The sequence below is a fragment of the Candoia aspera genome, chromosome 3 (genome assembly GCF_035149785.1).
Source record: "Candoia aspera isolate rCanAsp1 chromosome 3, rCanAsp1.hap2, whole genome shotgun sequence".
In the NCBI taxonomy this organism is placed as follows: domain Eukaryota; kingdom Metazoa; phylum Chordata; class Lepidosauria; order Squamata; family Boidae; genus Candoia; species Candoia aspera.
In genome coordinates, this window is record NC_086155.1 from 161,295,817 (window position 1) to 161,318,827 (window position 23,011).

General features: G+C 36.8%; 1 protein-coding gene across 4 annotated transcripts; it reads right to left on the reverse strand.

The window, feature by feature from the left end:
• Positions 1–690: 690 nt before the first annotated feature.
• ESCO1 (establishment of sister chromatid cohesion N-acetyltransferase 1) lies at positions 691–20,756 on the reverse strand. Of its 4 annotated transcripts, XM_063299169.1 has the most exons (12): positions 20,525–20,755; positions 18,049–18,150; positions 17,777–17,960; positions 15,946–17,530; positions 13,992–14,103; positions 12,260–12,326; positions 9,397–9,511; positions 8,190–8,321; positions 4,584–4,673; positions 3,607–3,747; positions 2,151–2,338; positions 691–1,579 (listed from the first exon to the last, which is right to left on the reverse strand). In XM_063299169.1, exons 3-12 carry the CDS (start codon positions 17,956–17,958, stop codon positions 1,408–1,410), a joined length of 2,784 nt encoding a protein of 927 aa, XP_063155239.1. In that variant the 5' UTR covers positions 17,959–17,960; positions 18,049–18,150; positions 20,525–20,755; the 3' UTR covers positions 691–1,407. The 4 variants fall into 4 exon arrangements, with proteins under 4 accessions (XP_063155239.1, XP_063155237.1, XP_063155238.1 ...); XM_063299167.1 differs by having other exon boundaries at positions 15,946–17,960; positions 20,525–20,756; XM_063299168.1 differs by lacking the exon at positions 18,049–18,150 and having other exon boundaries at positions 15,946–17,960; positions 20,525–20,756.
• Between the last annotated feature and the right edge of the window lie 2,255 nt (positions 20,757–23,011).

The window sequence follows — 23,011 nt, forward strand, 5'->3', positions numbered from 1 at the left end:
AATAATTAATTCTAAGTGTCACCAAGTTTTTCTAATATTAGGGATAGCCAATGGGGACTATATCCCTACATTATAACTGCAGTTCTGTAAAATGACGACAGGGATACATTTTTTAAAAAACGTTCAATAGAAGGAAAAGTTTTAAATCCCTGGTTAGAGCACACCTTTTGCAGACATTATGAAATTTTTCCAAATTTTAAGTTTCAGAAGATAAGAAAGGTATGAGACTAGTACTTCCCAGTCTACTTTATGATTTGACAACATCTTCCCATGAAAAGGTGGTCTTATCAGCACTGACTGATCATGAAGGTAGCCATTCTGTCTGTGACATCAGTGTAAGGAATTGCGTACATACTTTAGTTATGTATCCAATTCCAACTTATTTCTCTCACACACACACACACACACCCATCGTCTATCATCTATCAGGAATGGGACCACAAGCCTATTTTGTAAGTAAGAAACTTGAAGAAGTACTAGCATCAAAATCCATTGTATTCCTGAGGAACAGACTTCTTGGAGACATTTATCTAGCAAATACTGGAAACAGAATATCAAATTATATAGGCCCACTGGTTAGGCCTCTTATAGATTGAAAACATCCCTTGTAATATTAAGTCATATGATCAATGATTGTCAAAACACAAATGCTGCAACTGTTAATCATCCCAAATCATTATTATACCAGACCAGTGTTTCAATCAACTTTTAATAGTCAATAATATCAAAGACATTGCTTAAATACATTTAGCATTAGTAGATTATTTAAAAGTTATCAAATGTTTTCTTTTTTAATCTACATTATATACATGTCAAGAAAGGCCACAGTAGTTTTTTCATTATATACACCCTCTGAAACAAGAGGGGTTTAGGTTAAAGTATCAAGTGAAGTCCACAAATTAAAGTATATACCCAGGTTGCTATTGCTAAAGTATAGTTGAGGCATACTTTTCAAAAGGAGCTAATATCCTCCTTTTAAAACTATTATTTCCATTCATACTGAACCAGTTACAGACTTTTATTAGACACTAGTTTTTATTGATGATCTTGAACACAGAATGCTTTCACACTTCTACCAAATACAGATTGACTCTCTTTGCCTTGGTATACTATTACATTGTGAACTTCAAAATATACTTAAAAGGCGACCATTGTTCTTGCACTATTTGACAGTCCACTATGAACAAATTATCTGCTTCATGTAAACATGGCTACTGTACTAGAGATAATACATATTTTTTTATAAAAATATCTTTTAAAATTACCCTACTTCTGTGCTATTTACAGTTTTAATAAAATACAACCGTCATCTTTTTTGGTTGTTACTACTCCTGAGTTCACTGCTAATAAATGTCCAAATCTGTTGGTCAACATCAGCAATCAAGCAACAGAGTTAATGATTTCCCATTACCTTTTGTTATAAATGTTATCACTTGGAGGCTGTTGTCCATTGAGAAAATTATATACCAAAAATTGACTAGTACCAAAATACTGTGTTGCAAACAATTTTCCATCTGGAGTAGGGTCAGAAAAAGCAATTTCTTCTTTACTTAAGTATGAGCCATATATAAAGTTGTTCCTGATTAAAGACAAGATTAAAAAAAAATCACTGCAGCAATAAAATAAAACTGGCAAAGAAACCTTTCTTAAACATATACTGTCCTACTGGGCAAATAATGTCTATGAATCAAGGAGGTAATCTTGTGCTACAGTCATAAAAATACTGCCCCAAATATAATATATTTTGATGTTTCTCAAATAATCAGACATTGCTTAATCTCATCCTTCTCTTGCAATTACCACATCTCCGAAATAGCCACATTTGCTATCTCATAATAATTAAGATTTTCCAAATAATGAATAGTGAACAGTTTAGTGATCGTTAGCTGTGATTGGTTTACTTCCGATTGATTAAATGGTATGTGGAGCATTTTACTACCTGAGATACAGTAAAAGTTGAACACTTATTCACAGACTGAAGACAAATATTTTAAACCTTAATAGTCAGAGGCAACTGCAAGGAGGGTGTGGTGGCAGAAGAGTTAAGATGGTGGCCATGACCGTGTGAGCAGCGCCCTACCCTGCCCTTTTCTACTGTAAGGCAAGTGCCCCTGTTAACAGTTCATGCTAATACAAAAGAAGGCCCTTACCTCAAGCACTCTAACATTCGAGAAGCAATTTTCTTCCGCCGCATCATGCTGAATACCCAAATGCGACTAATGCCACAGATGGCAGGCTCAGGAGTTGTTGAGCAGCACCAGGCCTTTTGCCTTTCAAAAGTGAGCTTATCATTTTCTGAACTAATATCTGGAATCTTTTCTTCAATAACTCTATATCCCTTGAAAAATAATAGAGTTTAGCATACTTTATGATTGCTCTTAATACTATTAAAGTATTTGTAATAACAAATTCATATTTTAATTATCATCTCCTTTCCAGGTACAATATTTATAACCAGTCATATTTGCTGTTTTGATTGCCCTAAATTGAACAAGTTGGAAACTTTAATGCTGGCCACTGAAAAATCAGCCACCCAAAATACCTTGAGTCAGAAGCAGCTCCCACAATGTGATCATTACAATATTAGAAGAATATGATCTATACAGCTACTCCCCATGCCCAAGGTTGTGTCTGCCATAAGACCATCGTGTCACACACTGAAAAAGACCATTTTCCCTGGAATATTTCCACAGAGATTACAAAAACGTTATCTTCAGCAGCCTTGCTATTTGAAACAAAAGAGATGGCTAGAATTATGGAGAAATCCACTTGCAGCATGCATTTCTATTTCCAACAGATGGTTGAGGAACTTTACACACACCCCTTCCCATATATAAATATCTTTCTACACTCCCCTCCCCACACAAGCAATTAGCCCATGCTGCAGACCTGCTGAGAGACCTTTCTCCAGTGGATGAGGAAAGCGTGGCAGGGCTGAAAAAATCATCACAAGCACTAGAAGGCAGCAAAAACTTGCATCTTTTTGCAGCTATCTACTCATCATAAGGAGTTTTGCACCTCGTAACTCAGCACTAAGACTTAAAACACAACTGGCTGCTATAGAACTTGGACTGCTGTTTGCTGCAACCAAGTGCTGCACTGCTCTTTTCAAATTCAAGCCTGAACGTTGAGAAGAAGTCTCTGATATGTATTTCAACTTAGGCTTGAAATTTCAAACTGACATTTTCCCCCCTACATTAGAATATTGATCCTGCACTGCTGTTGTCTGATATATTAAAATATATATTAAAAAGAAACACAGTAACAGAAGCTATTCTACCAGGATGCAACAAGAAAGAGAGAGAGAGCGCGCCTCGTATTGAGATACCAAGTGGCTCCTTCTCTTTGAACTGTTTCCAAACCAGCTGGCTGTTACAATAACAACTGCAACCTTAAGAATTGGTATTTCTTTTTACCACATTCTCTCTCTCTCTCCATCCACTTTTTTCATTTTAGATTATAAGCAGAAATTGCCTTGTTTTAATGATTACATTTTCACAGGAAAGATTTTCAGAGGATCTAAGATTTTAAATAATAATATAGGAACTTTCTACGAAAAAGATTGTAACAACTAAGTCAATAGTTTTCTGGTCACTGTTTACTCACCCACTGAACATGTTCTGCAATTAAGCAGCCAATTACTTTTTTATCATTAGAGATAAACAATAGAGTCTTCGTTCTGGAGCATGTTAGAGGAGCTTGTTGGAATCCCAGATCATTATCTACCATCTCTCTGATTTCATCAACCTGCCAAATAACATAAAAAACCTTAGAACCAATATACTCAAATGTCATAATAATTAAAAAAAAAAAAAAAGAATAACGCACCCTAACCAGAACACATTGGAAAAGCATAAAAGTATTTTTGCATCATTGTTCAAAACTCAGTATAGGTACATGTTTACAGGGTTGAAGAAGTATGTAATTTAATCTATTTGCAGAAGGAAAATCTATCTTACCCACCCACACAAATGAAGAAAATGTGGGTAAAAGAAAAATGAGCTCCCATAGTGAAACAAAACTTTAGAAGGTACACTGTATACTGAAATACAACAGAATTATTCAAACTACAGCATGTAATCTCTATAAATAAGCTTAAAACAACCATAGACACACACTCTATTTTGTTCTAGCCAGAATTTTCTGACGTTCTGCATTCCAATGATACAGTACACAATAAGCAAGCTGTCAGTCTCTCTCTCACGTTGCACAGCATGAGCTACATTGGTCTGTGTTTCTGCTTCTAAACTTGCCATGTCATGCAAACAACCCCATTAAAACACACTAGCTGAGATGTTTTTGCACTATGATCTTTCAACTGAAAATTAAGTACAAAGGCTGTACTGACACAGCATCAGTTTTGATATTCCCTTCTCGTGCCAGTCTCATGTCAATAATAAGGGCAACAGCTGAAATAGTTGAAACCATGGAAAGCTTTGTACATAGTGGGCAACTCCGGTGCACACAAAATTTAGTTGTAGGTGTCTATGATCAGATTCTTAAGAATAACAAACCACTGTAAAAACTTTGTCAAAGCTTTTTTCTGTTCATTAAAAAAGTACAGTTCAAGACATTTTACCTACCTTTCTCAGTGCATACTTGGGATCATCAGGAAGGACCATTATTATCTTGCCATCAGGATACTCAGACAAAATTCTCTCTTTTTTCCACCCCTAAAAAGATAAAGAAAAGTGCTCAGCTAAACACAAAGCCTTTACACTTTTAATTCATTGTTTAAGATTATATTTTTAGCTCCCTGTAAAATAATCTGCACTTGCTTAGCAAACAAAAATCCTGACTTGACGGAGTTTTACTTGTCCAGAAATACAGCTTATATAACTCAAAAAAATTCAACAGAATTTATGTAACTCAAAAGATTCAACAGAAAACTATTTATGACAGTATTTTGCACTCTACAACTCTTTTAGGGCTGAGTGGTGTTTTAAAAGAAAAATGGAAAAAGGTGGTTCTAGATGTGTGGGAGTGCAAACACAGCACATGCCCTCTGCACCTGCTGCATGATCCTAGGAAAAGACAGCTGCTTTAAAGAGTCGCAGAGAGGTGCTATGGTTGCACCCCGGAGCGTACGGAAGCACTTTTTTGGATTCAAGCATGAAGCATTTTGCAGCCCTAGTCTTTTCCACTGGAATTATTGCAAATTCATCGATTAAGAATTGGCAAACATGTTTTGTTAACTCAGCCAATTTCCCAAAAATCAGTCCAGAGTTTGTATGTGCAAGTATGAGTATGTACATATTCTAGTCTCATATATACATACATATATGCATACATATAGCGTTTCTTTAACATAGTTACCTCCACAAATATATTATACGTACATTTTGATAAGTGGCATGCAACAGACCTCCAGGAGGTTTTCAGTGAACTGAATGGCATGCAGTGTTTCAGTGGTTCACAAGATGGAATCACTTATTGTGTCACTAATTGTAACTAATAGTCACAAAAATGAGACTATAAATGAATAACTACCTTCTAACAACCTAAAAGGGGAAGTTGCTACGCTGTGTGTATCTGAAGTTAAACATACTCAAAAATGAGGTAATTAACTCTTCTTCAGATCCACACTGATGGTGATAAATGAGCAGTACCTGCATGAAAAAACAAAACAAAAAACCACTTAAGTCTATTAGAGTTCATGTTCATGTTGTTTGCAAAGGCTGCCCAAAGTGGTATTTATAGGAAGGTCTAAAGAAAAGTACTATTCACTAGGCTAATTAATCTATAAGCCTTACCTATATTCATTAAAAAAAAAACACTTCAAAGGTCAGAGGAGATAGAAAAAGGAAGCTCACTAAAAGTTAAAACCATTAACTAAAAACATTCCAATGAGACCTGTATTTTCACTGCTACGTGCCATTACAATATTTGCTCAAGAAACAGGCTGAAGTGATACTACCAACCATTCCGATCAAATGAAGATCCTTTCTGATATCATCAATTGCGGTAACAATTACATTTGATCATCTCATTGGATTTCTATGCCCACTTATTCAGAAAGCAAGTCATTTTGATTTTAGAATCCCAAAATATTATTTTAAAAACCTAAAAGCATTGGCTGCATTAACTCTCACTGTTTTCCCAGCCAAGACGCATTCTGCTCTTGATGTGGAAAGACCTTCCCAATTTGGAGCACAGCACCCCTCCATGCTTGGAAAGCCTCGTCCCAGACCCTTCGCGGGGTCCCCTTCACTAAGAAGTTTGGGGGATTCCCACAGAGAAAAGGGTACTCTCGGCCGGGGGCCTTGCCTTTGGAATGTGTTCGCCAGAGAGGCTAATGTTTTTCTTTCCTCAGCCCGAGATCACTGCCTTTTACAACTTTTAATATTCTTCCTCTACATTACTTGGATGATACTTTCCTAGTGTTTTTATTTATTTAAAAAAATTATATGCCACCCACTCCTTTAATAGCTCCAGGTAGTTTACAAAAATAGAGTAATAATGACGCTATCATTAAAAACAAATATAAAACACTAAAAACTAAGACAATAAAAGGCAAATAAATATGAATATGTTTTAGCCTTCTCTTAGAGGGTAATAAAGAAGGACATGATTAACCTCCGCTGGCAATTTGTTCTGGAGCACTGGCCATGTCATCCCCGCCCCTTTATAATTTTGTGTATTCTTTTTGTTTTTTCTATTCAGTCAATTTTTAAAAAAAACTATTTAAAAAAGAAAAGGCAGAATTAACTGTTCACGATGCTCTAAAAATGAAGGAAAACTATCTGAGTACCTTGAACTCTTAAGCTTACGCATTACATTTTTTATGTTGTTTAAAGTATTTTATTTAAGCTGACATAGTAATTAAGACCTAAACAACATTAATTAAACTGAAAGAAATAAATGGCCGCATTAATAATAATTAATTTAGGATTAAGGTTTTCAAGTAAATTGACATAGGATTTGACTTTGAATTCAAATTATTTATCACATGGAAGGACACTTAAAATTATATCACATGAAGGATTTAACCTATTTCCCATAAATCCACCCGGTTTGGTTATGATGTTTCAAAAGAACAGTTTTAGCTAGAAACAATACCAATCAAATAAATTGCATACATTTGGTTTGTAATGAAATATTAATATACACTACTATATAAGAAACAACTTTGTATTCTAGCTTGACTGAGTTTTCCATTTTGAATTCCAGCCTAGCAAAAATATTTTTTAAAAAATAAGAGAAGGAATATACTATTGAACTGAAAAGCAAAGCAGGTTAATTTCCTTCAGAAAAAACTGATGCTCAAATTTCATCTTAAGCTCTGATCATTCATTTATTCAAGCACTTTTTATTGTCCCACCACCACTACTTTCCCACATGCTTTAAAAGGTCCTTCTCTCCAGAGCTTCACTAAACTATTTCTTCCGTAAGTAGACAATAGTTTACAGGTACATCAATAAGAACATGCAACTAGATAAGAGCTTTTGTATATTGTTAAATCCCAAGCTAGATTTGAACCAGTTTGAATTTGTGTGGTAAACCTTGAAAGCAGCTCGGGGGTGTTCAGTTCAATTATCCTGGAGGTCTTATCAATATCAATGCAAGGTTAGGAAGGTAACACATATGATAAAGAAAACAGGTTTCTAGTAGTTCCAGTATAAATTACAGGGGCACATAACAGTCAGTACAACAATCTTGTATGAAATACGGTTTTTAAAAATAAATTTTGCAATTAAATGCTAATTATTTTCTACTAGCCAAATGAAAGTTCACACTGAAAATACAGCTGTGGCATTATTATTTCCACTGTGTATGTAAAAGCATAAAATAATGCATGTACAACAGGGCTATAGAGTGCTTTCAATTTGATTCCAAAAGTGCTTCAAAGCATGCCCTCTGCAGCTGCCACATGATTCCTGAAAAAGATACAGCTGTTTTAAAGGGTAGCAGGCAGGTTTCCAAGTGCTCTGAATACCTTTTTGGAAGTGAATTGAATCCAAAGCACTATACAGACAGTACTGGATAATGTAAATGATACAAGACTGATTGACTGAAGAAGTATTAGGAGAAACTTGGAAAAGGATGTTTCATTACTTTAAATAAAATGACTAACAGTCAAAACATTTCTAAGTGGATTTGACTCTTGCTTTAGATGTAATTGTGGATAATCCACCGCTACTGTATAAAACACTTTATGCTTTGGAGCAAAGAAAAAAACATATTCTTACCACATATTTTACAGCACTTATAAACTGGTTATGGAAGAGCAAATGCTGGGTTTCATCCTCAGGATTTGAAGCAGTATAAAGCATCCCACAAATATTACAGGAAATAGCTCCAAACCGTTTTTGTCCTGCATCCTATATATTAAAAGTTAAAAATACTACTCATGAAACAAAGTTTCTTAACCAAATAATACAATTTACTAAACATAAATATCTGCAAACCCATGTCACTAAAATATACAAAGAAAATACTTTTGGTATCAAGAATAGTAACCATGTAGAGCATTCAGAGGTCCAAATAAATTTATTGGGATTTGAAGCAAACTATAGGCTCACGGCAGTACTTTCAGGGCTAATTCATCATCAGAAAATATAACATGGTCTTTCCTGCCAATTAAAACAAGTATGGTAAAATAGTACATTCTCCTATTATTTTCTGTTAGTCCAGGGATACCAAGAACTGGGAAAGAAATATAGTAACATTGCCTTCGCAATAAAGTGATGCAGCGAAGCCACCAGAATATTCTGCTGCTTATTTCCTAAGTCTGTGAACTGCTTTGTTATATTAATATTTATAGGAAGGTTCCCTGTTCCATAGAAAATTTCTGAACTCTGTAAACATACTTATATAATTCGCTTTTTCAGCCAGATACACTTCATTGTGCCAAGAGATGTGAATGGCCATTATGAGTGATACCAAATACAGACCAAACTTGTGGTCTTCCTTACTGGAGCTAGGTGAGGATCAATAGCAAAGGCAGGATGTATGTCTATTTAAAAAAAAAAACAGAACAGAAAGACTTGTCCTAGTGAGGACAGGCCTTTGTTCTTTCAAATCACACTCCAGAATTAGAAATCAGTTGGAACAGTCTATTCAATTCAGACTAACCTATGACATGTGCTCCATTTCAAAGGACAGTAAATTATTTTATCGCTTTTTCTTTATCAGAAGCGGGATGATCATTTCTGCTGTACATCAAATACATATGCTTGTTCACTACAGTGAAGGGGAAATTATCCTTTACTAAAAACTTTTTAAAATAAATTAGATTAACCCACTTTTCTACTTTCACTATTAACAGAGGGAATATATAAATCTTCTCTGCATACATACTTTATTAACTAATTAGAAAGCTAAAAGCCTGACACACATTTAAGAATTGGTTGCTTTAAAGTAACAACCAGAAACTTGCCATACACAAATACTTACTATAATTAGCTGCTTATCACCATCTTTTGCTGCTTCTTTTAATTTTTGAATATGTTCTTCAGATGAAAGAAAGCCACCACATTTTGTTGTTAATGGAATCTTTGGCACAGATGCCCTTTATGCATAAAAATAATTCACAAAAGTATTGTTTATGTATGTATTCTAATAAAAATATATTTTTCTTTCAATTATTTATTATTCACATTTCTATCACTGCCCATCTCCCCCTAAAATTAATTTTAATGAATTAAAATTAAACTGAATTAATATGAAAACTGAGTAGAACAGAGTGCAACACAAGACACCATATGCTCCTGGAGGAAAGGCTATACTATAAATCAAATAAATGAATTATTTAGCTATGCTTCTATCAAAAAAAGGTTCCTCATATTTTAAAGCAAGCAGAATTTGCAAATAGGTCAATCCTCTACTGATCTGAAAAACCAGGACTGCAAATGTCAGTTGTTTATTGCCTACAAAGAATAAGATTTGATTTCAGATTAAAAACCCTATCTTATCCTGCTGGGTTTTTAAAATTGTAAAAGTGAACCTAATCTGTTTAGACCTGGTGTTTGCATGACAGTATGACATATCATGCTCAGCAAAAGGAAAAAGACTACTTCCATATATTCCATCCTCAGTCCTTATTTCATAAATGGAAAGCATTTATTTTAATTAGGTATCTATAAAGTGGAAGATGGAACTACGCCTTCTTTTTTCTTCAGAGTAGAGAGGGAAGACTTCCTGTTTGAACAAGGATTCTGTTCCTGCTTCATTTCAGAATTGAAAAGGAGGATATATAGAGCAAATAAACCAATATCATGATGATGATGAAATAATAATAATACAAATTCATGCAGAGGCTATCCTTATCTATTAGGTGCAAATGATAACAAGCCATCACAGCCTTTTAAAGTCTCTTGTGCAGCCTTTCTCAAACTTTTGACCCTGAGGAACCCTTGAAATACTTCTCAGGCGTTGGGGAACCCCTGCACATTCAGGCTCAAATATAGGCCAGAAGTTACAAAATTATTATATTTGTTTCATGTATATATGCCTATATGCATTAACAGTGATCTTAAACTAAAAACAAAGGATGAAACTTATCTTTTGAATATGAAGTTGCCTGATTTTGAAATTTTTAAATAAATGATTTCCCAGGGAACCCCTAGTGACCTCTTGTGGAATCCTGCTCTAGAGAATGTTTATTTCATTTTCATACTGCCTTCTCACAAGAGGCCAGTATACAAAGTAATAAAATAATATGTAAATTGGGCCCCTAACCATAAAAACAGCACAAAATCCATTAACTCACATTACTAAAAGTCACACAAAAAAAATTGCCAGGTATTAAATACTTGTTTAAAAAGTAAAGTCTTCAAAGCCTAATGAAGTGCCAGAAGTTTAAGGGCCAGGCACCTCTCTGGGAACAATGTATTTCAGAGGGCAGGGGCTACTGAGGAATATACCTGACTCCTGGTCCACACCCCTCTTATGGTCAGTGGGATGGATTCCTTCCTGCACAGCTGTACAGGAAAGGCAGACTCAAGCTGCTTAAGATGGCCTCTGATGTGTTTGGAGCTGCACTGTGTAGGGCTTTTAGGTAATAATCAGCTGTTTGAATTGAGCTTGGAAGCCTCCTGGCAACCAGCACAGAGACTGCAACACAGGTGTCCCCTTCTAACATCCTGGCTGCCACATTCTGATGTGTCTTCAAAGGTAACACACATATAATGCATTACAGGAGTCCAATCTCACAGTAACAAAAGCACGAGTTACAACTGCCAAGTTTTTCCAGCTCAAGTAGGGCTGTAATTGGCAAACTGTCTCCCCACCAGGGCTTCTACCTGCTTTTCCAGCAGGAGCTGCAAATCCAAGAGGATCCCCTAGTCACAGATCTGCTCCTGCACGGGAAGCACCACCACTGGAATTGATGTTCCTAGAACATCTAGATACTTACTAACAAACAACATCTCTTCTCACTAGGGTTTCATCTTGTTTCTGCTTGTGTTCAAGATTTTAACAGCATCTACTGTATGTCTTGGCCTTGGATGGTTATGTGCAACTGAGTATCACTGGCGTATTGATACTTCATTGTGACAGATGATCTTGTGATTTGATCATTTCCCTCCCAAAAGAACTGACTGAAATCACTCCTTTAGGTACAAGCAGATCACCTGCAGAGCAGCACCCAAAGCCTTTGCAGACAGTCCAGATGCCATTAGAGTAGAGAAGTGTGCACATTTTGCCACTCTTAATGTCTAGTTTTCAACATGGGCTTGTACCACTACTGGGTTGTACTGCGTTTTGGTAACACTGTTGTAATAGGTTCTTTTCACTTGTTTCATCTCCCTAAACAACTCTAAACACAGGGAGGTGTTCAAGATCAGCAACTGGGAAGTGACTGACAAACTTTACACATCAGCACTTGCAACCAGTTACCTACAGTGCAGTCCTACTGGGCCCTACTACAGTCTCCCTAAAATTGCAGCTAACACTTCATCTGAACCTTGGCATCATGGCAGATAAAGGATTTGTAACCCAAGAATGACAGAGCTCATACAGGGGCACATCCCTAACTTTATCCAACCAGACATGCTAGGTCTGTGTGTTTATTCACCCCACGGTCTCATTCCACACAGATCTATCTTTATCAGGAGCAGCCTGAGACCAAGGTGTTTGATTATTTGGCCACTCCGGCTCAGGGTTAGGTATCTTTAGGAAAGGGAATATTACTCTTAAAGAAAGAATGTTAAGTCTGTGTTGATTATACTTTGATAGTAACTGGGAAGCTTAGTACAAACTTTTAAAAGATCACAGCATAAAATACAAGGAAATATAACAATTTTAAAAAATACTGTACCTGCTGTCATTTGTCTCAGAGGTTTTATTAGCAAAAAGAGTCTGAACCAATTGTTTATGAACTGGATCTATCAATAAATCAACATATTACTTCATTAGAAGAGAATATATGTAACTCAGGGTTGAACTGTGGAGTCCTTGGTGTTCTCTAAGCTTGCTTATTTGCTTGAAATGTCTGCAAGCAAACAACCAAGCTCAGAGAGCACCAAGGATTCCATATTACTTCGTATTTCTTAATATAGAATAGATGAGAATATTTAATGACTGAGAAATCCAATTTTTGCATTTGAAACAACTTTAAACATTTAAAACAATAAAATACCAGTGGTATTTTTGCTTTAACACATACCAAACTTCAGTAATCAAAATTAGAAAAGCCAGGAATCAAGAGCTGCAATTTATAAACTAGGCAACTATATTATGAATAAGTGATCACAGGAGCATATTCAGATTCCCCTGCAGGCTTTCATCTTTTGGGGGTGAATCATCTTTAGCCAAGATCTTGAAAGCTTTAAGCTTTCCCTTCAGTTCTTATATCACCTATAAATGCATATAATGAACACATAAATACATATAATGAAAGGCACATTGTTCAGGCAATTTAGAGCTATACAGGCTAAATAGATCTTGAATTATATCTTTAATATAACAGTTGTGTTGTATAATACACATAAAAAATAAACAAAAGGGCAGTGTTGGGCTTCAGGGTTTAGTGACTGTGGTCAAGGCAACAGATTTCCTTATGTTACATTGGCAACTGTGGCTGGCATCTTCAGAGGCAAAATGGTCTGGTATGCAGACCACAGGCAACTGAGCAGGTAGTGACTGGGTTCCTATTGTCTAGACCATGGTCACTAAACCCTGTAGCCCAACACTGCCCAACAGATACTGGCTGTGAAAGCCTACATCAATAAACAAGATGGTTAAGTTGTAATTCAGTGAGCTCTCAAGCAGATTCCAAGTTCAACCCCTAGCATCTCCAATTTTTTTTTTAAAAATCTCAGTATTTCAATTTTGACTAGGAGGAGTGGAATGGCACCATGTTTTTATTGGTTTATAAATCATGATGTAACTATGCATAGTTCCATCAGCAATTTAGTGCCTGTATTGTATTAGACTCACTGGGTCTAAATCTGGAATCCCATCTTATTTCTATTTAGCTTTTCTGATTTACTTCATGCTACGAGAAAAACCTCCAAGAACTGATTCAACAAGCTGTGATTACTTTGCCCATCTGCAATAGGTCTGGGTTCATACATCATATTAAGCCATCATGTGGTTTGTTACATTTTGCCCTGTAAGTTCTTATGAACTTAATTCATTGTGACATATCACAACATATTCAATATATGATAAAACAAATTCCAGCTTATTGTTATGAGTGAATGCAGCCAATATGTTAGCAAATTAGAAAGTGTATACAATTAAATGTTAATTTGCCAACAGTAAGATCAGCTCAGCAAAACATTAAGTTGCTTTCAAAAGCTGTAAGCAGCCTCACTTTGGCATTTTTATGACAAGCCTACTAGTCTACTATTAGCAATCCTGTAAGCACAGATTCTCCTATTAATGGCAATAATATTGCATTTGATTACCCTTAGCGTCCTTCCTAGTTCATGTTCTACAACTGTTTGGCCAGATAGCTGCCTTGTTCCGCAACTGTCTTTTTCTGTATCACAGTACTTAAAAACTTAATTAAAGAGGCTTTATATGAAATATATTTTGAAGTTCACCTTGAGATTTGATTTCTGTTGTCTCTCTTTTTTCTTGCTTCACTGGTGCTTGTTCTGTAATTATTTTCACTGGTGTATTTTCTGGATGTGTGCCCAAATCTAAATTGAAGCCCTATATATATATATACACACACACATATAAGAAAATATATCATTTGAATCAAGTTATTCAAACATACCACAGATCTTACCAATTGAAAGATTTAAGTTTTTGTTCCTGTTCAATTTAAGAAACTTCTACCAAGTTTGCAGAATTTAGCTCTCTAGATGAGACGCAGTAAATCACAAGGACTGCTGCCATAGTTGGGCTAGAGGTAACTTTATCTCATTAATAAAAATATTAACCAGTTATCTTGACTGAGTCTTTGTGCACATGTATAAAGAATTTAGAATTCAGAGGTTCTAAAACAACACTTTCAATCTACAATGAATCCTAGGGCTTTGCAGAGCTTCTGATTCAAAGCAAAAAGGTGCTCTGGAGCATGCAGGAGCATGCATTTGGCATCAGTCTAAATGCCTTACACTAAATACACCTTTCCCTAAACTCGCATAGCAGCTGCAGTGGGCATCTGAACAGCCCCTGGAAAAGATACAGCTGCTTTAAGAAGTTGCAGAAAACATTTTTACATTAGCAACCTTTCACACTCTGAAGCACTGTACAATCTTAGCAAATCACATATAGTTATTTTTGCATGTACCACATATGGCTTCATGAGGTATAGCAAATAACTGTGTAATACATGCACAAACACTATTTCAGAGATAGCTCCAGCTTCCAATAACTGGCAAAAAAATCTCTCAAACCTAAAATATAATTACCCATCTTATACTGTGATGAACACAACTGTTTGACACATGATACTCAGTTACAAATAACAAGTAAAAAATGTAGAGGCAAAACACTTCAAACATTTTTTTACAGTTAATTAATTTATAGTAATTTATTACCACTCAGTACTATCCTACTCATTGATATATTGAGAATATAAATCACTGTGGAACACTGTGGAATGCTGCAGAGTTGTTTGTCTGAAAGGGAAGCTGTCAAAGGTTTAACTACATTATAAACAATGAATATGTTAGAAGTCCTTGCAAGCTGCAAACCACAGTTGCTTAAAGTGAAATAAGATGAAAAAGTTTCCTTTTAAACCACTTAGGAAAAAACAGTGATAATAATAATTTATTAAACGTATATGCTGCCTGATTCCCAACAACTCTGTGCACTAACGATTAATGGAATTACAATAAAACATAAAAGATAGCAAGCACAACAGACCGGATGGAATGAAGTGAGGAGTCTCACCCTCCCTTGCCAAAGGCCTGGGTGAAGAGACAGATCTTCACTGCTCTTCTGAACAGCAGCAGAGTGGGGGCCATCTGGATCTTGGGGGGAACCTCACTCCAGAAAGCAAGTACTGCTACAGAGAAGGTACACTTCCAGGGTCCCACTAGATGACACCGTTTAACCGAAGGAACCCGGAGGACGCCAACCCTGTATGATCAAAGTGGTCGGGCAGATACAATAGGAGACAGGCAGTCCCTCATGTAATCAGCCCTGATGCAATGTAGGGCTTTACAGGTAGCATCCAGCACCCTGAATCGCACCCAGAAGCAAACTGGCAACCAGTACAGCTCACGGAGCAGAGGTGTACCAAGACATGCCCATCACTGCTTGTGCCACTTCATTCTGGACCAGCGAAGCTTCTAGGTGGTCTCCAAGGACAGCTCCATGTAGAGTGTGTTGCAACAGTCAAGCTGCAAGGTAACTAGGGCATGAGTGATAAATGATATGTGATGCACTATAAGTGATAAATGCATGATAGAGATACGTAAATGGGTTATTTTAAACAGAATGCACTGTAATACACTCATCTCCAGTGCCGCATAAAACAAACTAGTTCCATACTAAAATACGAAGTCATACTATCATATCACAAAATTACAAAATAATTACCTTGTCTGGTGTTGGCTCAGGACAGTGCTTTGCCTCAGACAAACCATTCTCTATAACCTGTACAGTGGACTGTTCAGCATGCAATATTCTATCTTTTGTCTGGATTCCTTCAAAATCAGCTGTATTTAACTTCTGTTTGCATATTGTGCTACCATTGTTTTGCAATATTAATTTCCTTTGAACTTCTGGAAGGTGTATTTCTATAGCTCTGGCTTGTTTTAAAATGTAGTGATCCTGAGGAACAACATCAAGTTTTGGAGTACTTGAGATACTTTGGCTCACATGATTAACTTTAGTTAATTTTATTTTGGTCCATTTAGAATTTTTGTTCCCAGTACTATGTCTGCCATTCACAGTACATTTGACAGACATTCCTTTTCTGCTGGGAAAAAATCTCTTACACTGAGAATTCTGGTTAGTTTTCATATCATTTAATATTATGGCCTGTGGCACCTCCAGTATTGGACTTTTTTTTTCCTCTCTTCCATAGTCAGTATTAGGGGAAACCCTTTTTACCTCTACTGTGTCTGATTCAATCTCACCTGCAATTTCTTCACACAGTTCAAGAATGCTAATCTTTTTGGATTTTACCACATCCTCTTGTTGACAAGCAGGTTCTACTGGCAAAACTCTATCTGCTTTTACACTTATTTTTCCATTTTTATGCTTTGAATTTTCTTTACTTACTATACTGCAAGCTGAGTTTATAGGACAGGAAATTGTGTTAGCAAGTTCTTTTTTAGATTCTTGATTGCTTTCCAAATTATTTAATTCTCTTGGCTTATCTTGAGATGTAATTGAATTGCTGATTTTAGAATCCACTTCATGTTTTTTCTTTGGGAAATAACCCTTTTTCTTATGATCTGATATTTCTCTTCCTCTATTTTGATATACACTGTCTTTCACGGACTTTCCTGGTTTCTGGTGGACATGTTTTGACTTTTCATGCTTAAGTTGTGGAACCGGCTTTTTCATCTGGCTGCAATGCTTTGTAACAGAAGCACATGTTTCTTTAACTTTTCTGCTTCGCAAAGATATTGTAGCAACATCAGACGACTGCTGCAATCTTGGTGATCTTCTAGTTTGATGCTCATGTGAAACAGCACGTTGTGACTTTGGAAGACCCTGCACTGTCTCCTTCTGAGATACTTCCTCGGTTTGTTTGACAGGTAACTGTTCCTGCCTAACTGTGACAGCTTTGATAGAATCAGTGCCCACTGCCATTTTGCTTTTTTTTCTACAGTCAGAATCACAAGGTTTTTCACTTGAAGTTTTAGCCCACCTTGCTTCAGTGTTTTGAGAGGCTGATTTTTTTACAGAAGGGCTTTTAGTATTCTGAACCTCTAGGTTACCACTACTACTACTAAGATATTTTCCAGATTTTGTAATTTTATTTTTTCTGGTATTTTCTTTGATTAGTCGTGATTTTGAATGCAGGTTCTTATAACTAGATTTACCACACAGTGCTGCATGTCTTTTACACCGAGCTTCAGCAGAACATGTTTTAGTATCTACAGATGATTTATTTTGCTTCTTGTTTTCATAGGAAGTCTTATTTTTGACAATGTTGCATTTTCTCTTCCCCCTAGAACAGATTTTGGAAGAAGATTTTGAAAGGTTCAGAGAATTAACATGGTTTATTTTGGAAGATTTCAGTGATGTCTGTGCAGGACATAATTTACCTAAAGATGTTAAGGATGTCCTTTTCATGCATACCATTTTACATGCTTTCTTCTTTAACTCATTTAAAGTCTGTTTGGAGTTCCTTTGTGCTTGTTTATTTTGGGAAGATGGTAGAGAAGCTCTATTTATAAACTTATTGACAGCTGACCTGTTAGTTGCGGCAGAGATTTGGGGCACTTCTTTCTTCAGCACTGCTTTCTTATTTGATACATATTTAGCATCCTGTAGTTTTCTTTCCTTGCTAGTAGAAACTGATCTATTATTTTTATCCAATTTCCGCCGCTTAGCAGAGGGTTCTACCAGCACAGATTTTCTTTTCTGTGCTGCCATTTCTGAAAGAGAAAGATATTCAGTTATCACTACATTCTTGAAAAATACATTTTAAATGTGAAGGTTAACATGTTGACTTGGTTTACTCACAAGGACTGTTTTGTAAGCGAATTCTGCCTCAGAAGAAGTGTACTGATCTGTGAAAAACGCATTCCTTATGGATTTACATCCAAAGAGAGCATTATATATATCCTATAAACACAGGAACAATAAAGCATTAGTGGGAGTGCCACTAACGTTCAGCACAATTGTCTAATTAAAAAACTGCTTCATTGCAATTTTTAGGGCATACAGCATATACATGGAAAACGTTTGGATAATATATCAATATTCATCATTTTATGTTTATATTGATATTTATCAAGCCTTTTTTCCTACTTCTACAATATTCTAAAGTCAATTAACCTTCAATTGCACTTACTATGAAAAATCAGCAAACTAACAGTTAAGCACGTTATATCTAACATTATCAGGACCATAAATCTATTTTTATTTTACATCACCTTCTAATAAGGCTCCTTATCTGCCCAGAATTTATTTTTAAATTCCTATGACTCTGCCATTATACATGCTTTTGGGAAAAAATAGTTAAAGAAACAACTTCTCCTATGACTTCACTCACTAAGCAGGAATAAATCTAGATTCAATGTGCTAAATACATTAAAGAAGAAATACATACATCCTGACTGTTCTGTAAGTTTCTGCTATAACTTGAAACTTTCAGTGTCAAGAAATGAAGATGTATGCTCATTTCTTTGCTATACTCAAAACAATAAAAAATCTCAGAGATATCCCAACTATGGTGAGGAGGACAGCCTCTAACTATCTACTGGCTATCTTCCATTTTAACCATTCCTAATGTATTTCCAGCCAGTTTGGTATAGCGGTTAAGGCACCCGGCTAGAAAACAGGAGACCGTAAGTTCTAGTCCCGCCTTAGGCACAAAGCCACTTGGGCCAGTCACTTTCTTTCAGCCCTAGGAAGGAAGCAATGGCAAACCACTTCTGAAAAACCTTGCCAGGAAAACTACAGGGACTTGTCCAGGCAGTCTCCGAGAATCAGACATGATTGAACAGATTTAAAAAAAAAATGTATTTCCAATTTACATTTATTCTAAGGGAACTCCTTTGATTGTGACAGCAGCTGATTTGGATACTAGGTCAAGATGCAATATATACTAATACCAGGCAGTTGCATCTATGAAAAGGGTTTACAGGACTAAATACATAATGCAGACATTATACTTATAATATACATATTTTATCAGCTTATTCTTTTTCCTAAGAAGTTTTAGCTGAAGAGCAGTCTCCTTTTACCCATTTTATTTTCACAATAATCCTGAGGCATATATGTGTATAGGATTGAAGGAACAGAGGAAAATTTAAGACTTTGGATTTGAAGCCAATAAACTACTATACTAAATTGTTTGTTAGTATAGTAATAAGTAAGAATCAGGGCAAAACTGATGCAATATCTATACTAGGATTGATTACAGCCCAGTTTTATGTATGTTGGCTAACAACCTAGGGTTAGTGCCACATAATAGATGCTGCCTACATTTTACACTGGCACTTTCTCAATCTATACACAGGCTTCATACATTTTACACTATGTAAATACCAAGAAAATACAGCCAGGTTGCAAGACACCTCTGTCAACTTACACATTTATTATGGAGAACTGCTAATACAGTTCCAGAGCATATGTAAAGTTTGGACATATCATCAAAATAGAACAGTGCATGCTACAGAGAAAACAAAGCACAACCATATGGCAGCGGAAATCACATTGTTTAGATCAAGGCAAGCAAGAACAGTTAGTTTAAAGCAACAACAACCCACAGTAGAAACTAGCTTCGAGGCCTTGTTTAAGATCTGTCTTAACAACCAACCAAAAATACATGGTTTCTTTAAAAAATCACAGTTTGAACATCTCTACAAACCAAAGGCAAGAATAACCCTTGAATTGCTTCCAGGGGAAAGGGAAGAGCCAGGAAACAAGAATGTCTAATGCCTGTGTCACAGAGACTTCATGTTAAGCCATTTTGGGTTTGACTTAGCAGAAGTGTACACCCAACCTCTCTGGTTGCAGCCATGGTTTATGAATAACATAAACTAGTAACCTGTTTCACAGGTTAACAAGCCATAATTAAAACAAGGACCACAGAGTAACCATGCAACAGCCACATAAGAAAAGCAAACCCACCGACGTAGGCCCCAAGCTTCAAATTGAAAGCATACCTTTCTACCTTAGTTACATAACACTGATGCTCTGCGGTCCCAAAGGGAATCCCCGACAGTCTCCTAACGAAAGTGGCATTTTGCGTAATACTGGTCTACAGGAAAGGGGAAACTAGAAAGTAGGCCGAGCCACCCACCCGCGTCTTCGTCTCCAGCCTCTCACCTCCCACAAAGACAGGTTGCCCACAGCCGAGGCCCCTCGAGCTTCAGTCCCGACGCTTACTGGGCATGGCGGACGCAGCAAGGCCACGACCTCCCTCTATTTCTCCCACTTTCCGCCCCTCCTCGTCGACTATATAAGGACGGCGAGCGAGCCCATCTTTTACCTCTGGCGGGAGGGGAAGAGCGGATCGGCCGCCTCGCCGAAGAACCCACAAGGGAGGCGGAAGAGCGCAAGAACAAAGTCGCCGGGAAGCGGGGGCTCCCGGCTCGCCTCAGCTTCCGCGTCAGCGCCAAGAACTCCTCATGTCACCCGGCCGGCACGAAAGAGCGAAGAGCGAGCGGAGGCGACCAGAACCCCTCCCGCATCCGGATAGTGCGGTCGAGCCTGAAATTAGCTTCCCAGATGGATTTCCGGTTCTCAGTTGCAGGGCTCAAGGTTTCCCATATGCGGGGAAAGAATGGATTGATGTGTTTTAAAGCCTCAAACCTTTTACAACTCCCCCCCCCCCCACGCATTGGGAGGCGGGAGACAATGTTGCAATTCTCTAAAGAGCACGTTCGTCTCGCTACCCCCAGTTAAGGCTCTTTTGCTTTTATGCCAAAGAGAAAATCAACAAGAAAAGCAAGCACGCAAGCGGTGGAAAAAGGTTCCCACGTTGAATCTACGTACGGCCCTCGGTCTGAACTGTAAAAAAATCGGAGGACCGCTAGATGGCAAAAAAGGCATACAGAAAGCTCTTTCTCTGATGACATCTAGTCGTCCAAATGTTTGCTGCTCAAATCTCATAGCCGAAATATATCGGTTCACCATTTATGGATTCATCTCTGTATACTGCCTAGAGTTTCACCTCTGTGGAAACTAAAATAAATGAAAATATCAAAAACTCAGGACAGCGTGGACAATAGTCTCAACCATCTCTGACAGGTTACCTTAACCTACCAATTTGCAAGGAAAAACGATCCAGAGTCGCTGAGAGTCGGGCGGCATACAGGTTTAATGTATCATCGTCATCAACATCATCATCCAAATAATGTGGATAAAAGGTAAGTAAACAGATTCAAATCTGTGACTTGTTTTCTTTCCTCTGTTCTTTGGGGAAATCATGGGATACCAAAGATAGCATTGTTATAGGATAAAAACGTTGGTTTTCACGCTGTCAAGTTACTAATAAACAATAGGAGCACCGGGTTTATTAAAGTTTACTTGTATAACTCTTACTGTAAATTAAGGAAACCGAATTCATAGCATAAATGCCCAATTTTATTTAAATTGATCCGCTTTGTTTCTATTTTAAGTGAAAGATCAACGCCGGAGCCCGTCAGATTTTAAATTCAGCAAATATTCTTTTCCCAAAGTTCTGCGTTGAGGAGCCAGAAGTGTAGCAACGATTGGCTTTTTCTCTCACTCTTTATACCAACAAAGTTTCCGCCCGAGAACGCTACCAGCTGACACCTGACAGGCTCACTCTCCTCCTTAAGGGTGAGTAACGTCAGGACCGGATTTCCGAGAAAGGAATGAGGGTCAGCTGATGCGCATGCGCAGTTGATCAAAAGCGGCAATTGTGCTGCTTGGAAAAGTACAGAGGTTTTCTGAACGAGTTAATGCTGGCTCTGTTCTCCTCCTCTTGCAGTCAGCATTTTGTGTCTTACCGAGCATGCTCAGTTTTCTTCAGAGTGTTTTAGTAACTTCCTGTTTCGAACTTTTAAGCAAGGGTTGACCACTGGAAGCAAAGAAATGCTAATAATTCTACAATATAAATATTACAGTTACCATACGCCGTTTATTTCAGAAAGCTGTCCTTTAGATTTATTTTTCAAAACTCACATTTGCCCTTTTATTTGGTCATTTAACTTTTACTGTACAAATGGCACTACTTAATGCAGTCCTTCATGTGAAAAATAAACTTGAATTGCCTTATTCAAATAAATTCACACACTGTATACAGTTTGATTTTAGATATTTTTATTAGAATATGTGTTTTTGTAAAGTTTTTTTTGGTTTTGCTCTTGAATTTTCCTTTGTAAAGCAAAATTATAAAGATTTTTTTTTATCCTTATGAACCTCTCAGATTTGCCCCTTTTTCAGGTTCGTCCTTTATTTTCTCCAAGAAAATATGGTCACAGTAAATCTGATATAACAGAGTTTTACAGTCTAGGTCTACTAATCCGATTTTAAGAATCCTCTGAAAAAGTGACACTTCCCCTTGTTTGCAGGTTGTGCCATTTTGGCTATATTAGGAACAGCACTCAGGAAACTAATTCTACCTTGATGTAAGGCTATTAACCTTAATTGGCTTTTCACCTCTGGCTCCATTAGAAATAAAGGTTCCCTGTGCTAGTTATCTTTGTGAGCCTCCGAGGAATAAGAGTCAAAAGGATGAAGAGGTAATGAAAGCTTTGCTAAAGCACAAGGAGAAGACATCTGGAGAAACATGTATTATCTGTAAAATACTGACCGTGGGAGCAATCAGGCTACATGGAAAGAAGAATGAGGGAATGATAAAAATGAATGTGATGATAAAAATGTAAGTTTGTAATGTATTGGATACATTGGGAAATGTTACAATCAAAAATGGGATGTAATAGTTCTATCTGCAAGCCGGATAGGATAAAAAACACTTAACTTTGAAAGATTAAGAATATAGGGTACT

Excerpts from the sequence above, each read along its gene's own strand:
- ESCO1 (XM_063299168.1), bottom strand. The coding sequence starts at position 17,958 with ATGGCAGCACAGAAAAGAAAATCTGTGCTGGTAGAACCCTCTGCTAAG. Across the intron at positions 4,674-8,189 it reads TAAGTGCTGTAAAATATGTG|GGGTGGAAAAAAGAGAGAAT; the intron begins GTAAGAATATGT and ends TTATCTTTTTAG. Across the intron at positions 3,748-4,583 it reads CCAAGTATGCACTGAGAAAG|GTTGATGAAATCAGAGAGAT; the intron begins GTAGGTAAAATG and ends GTTATTTGGCAG.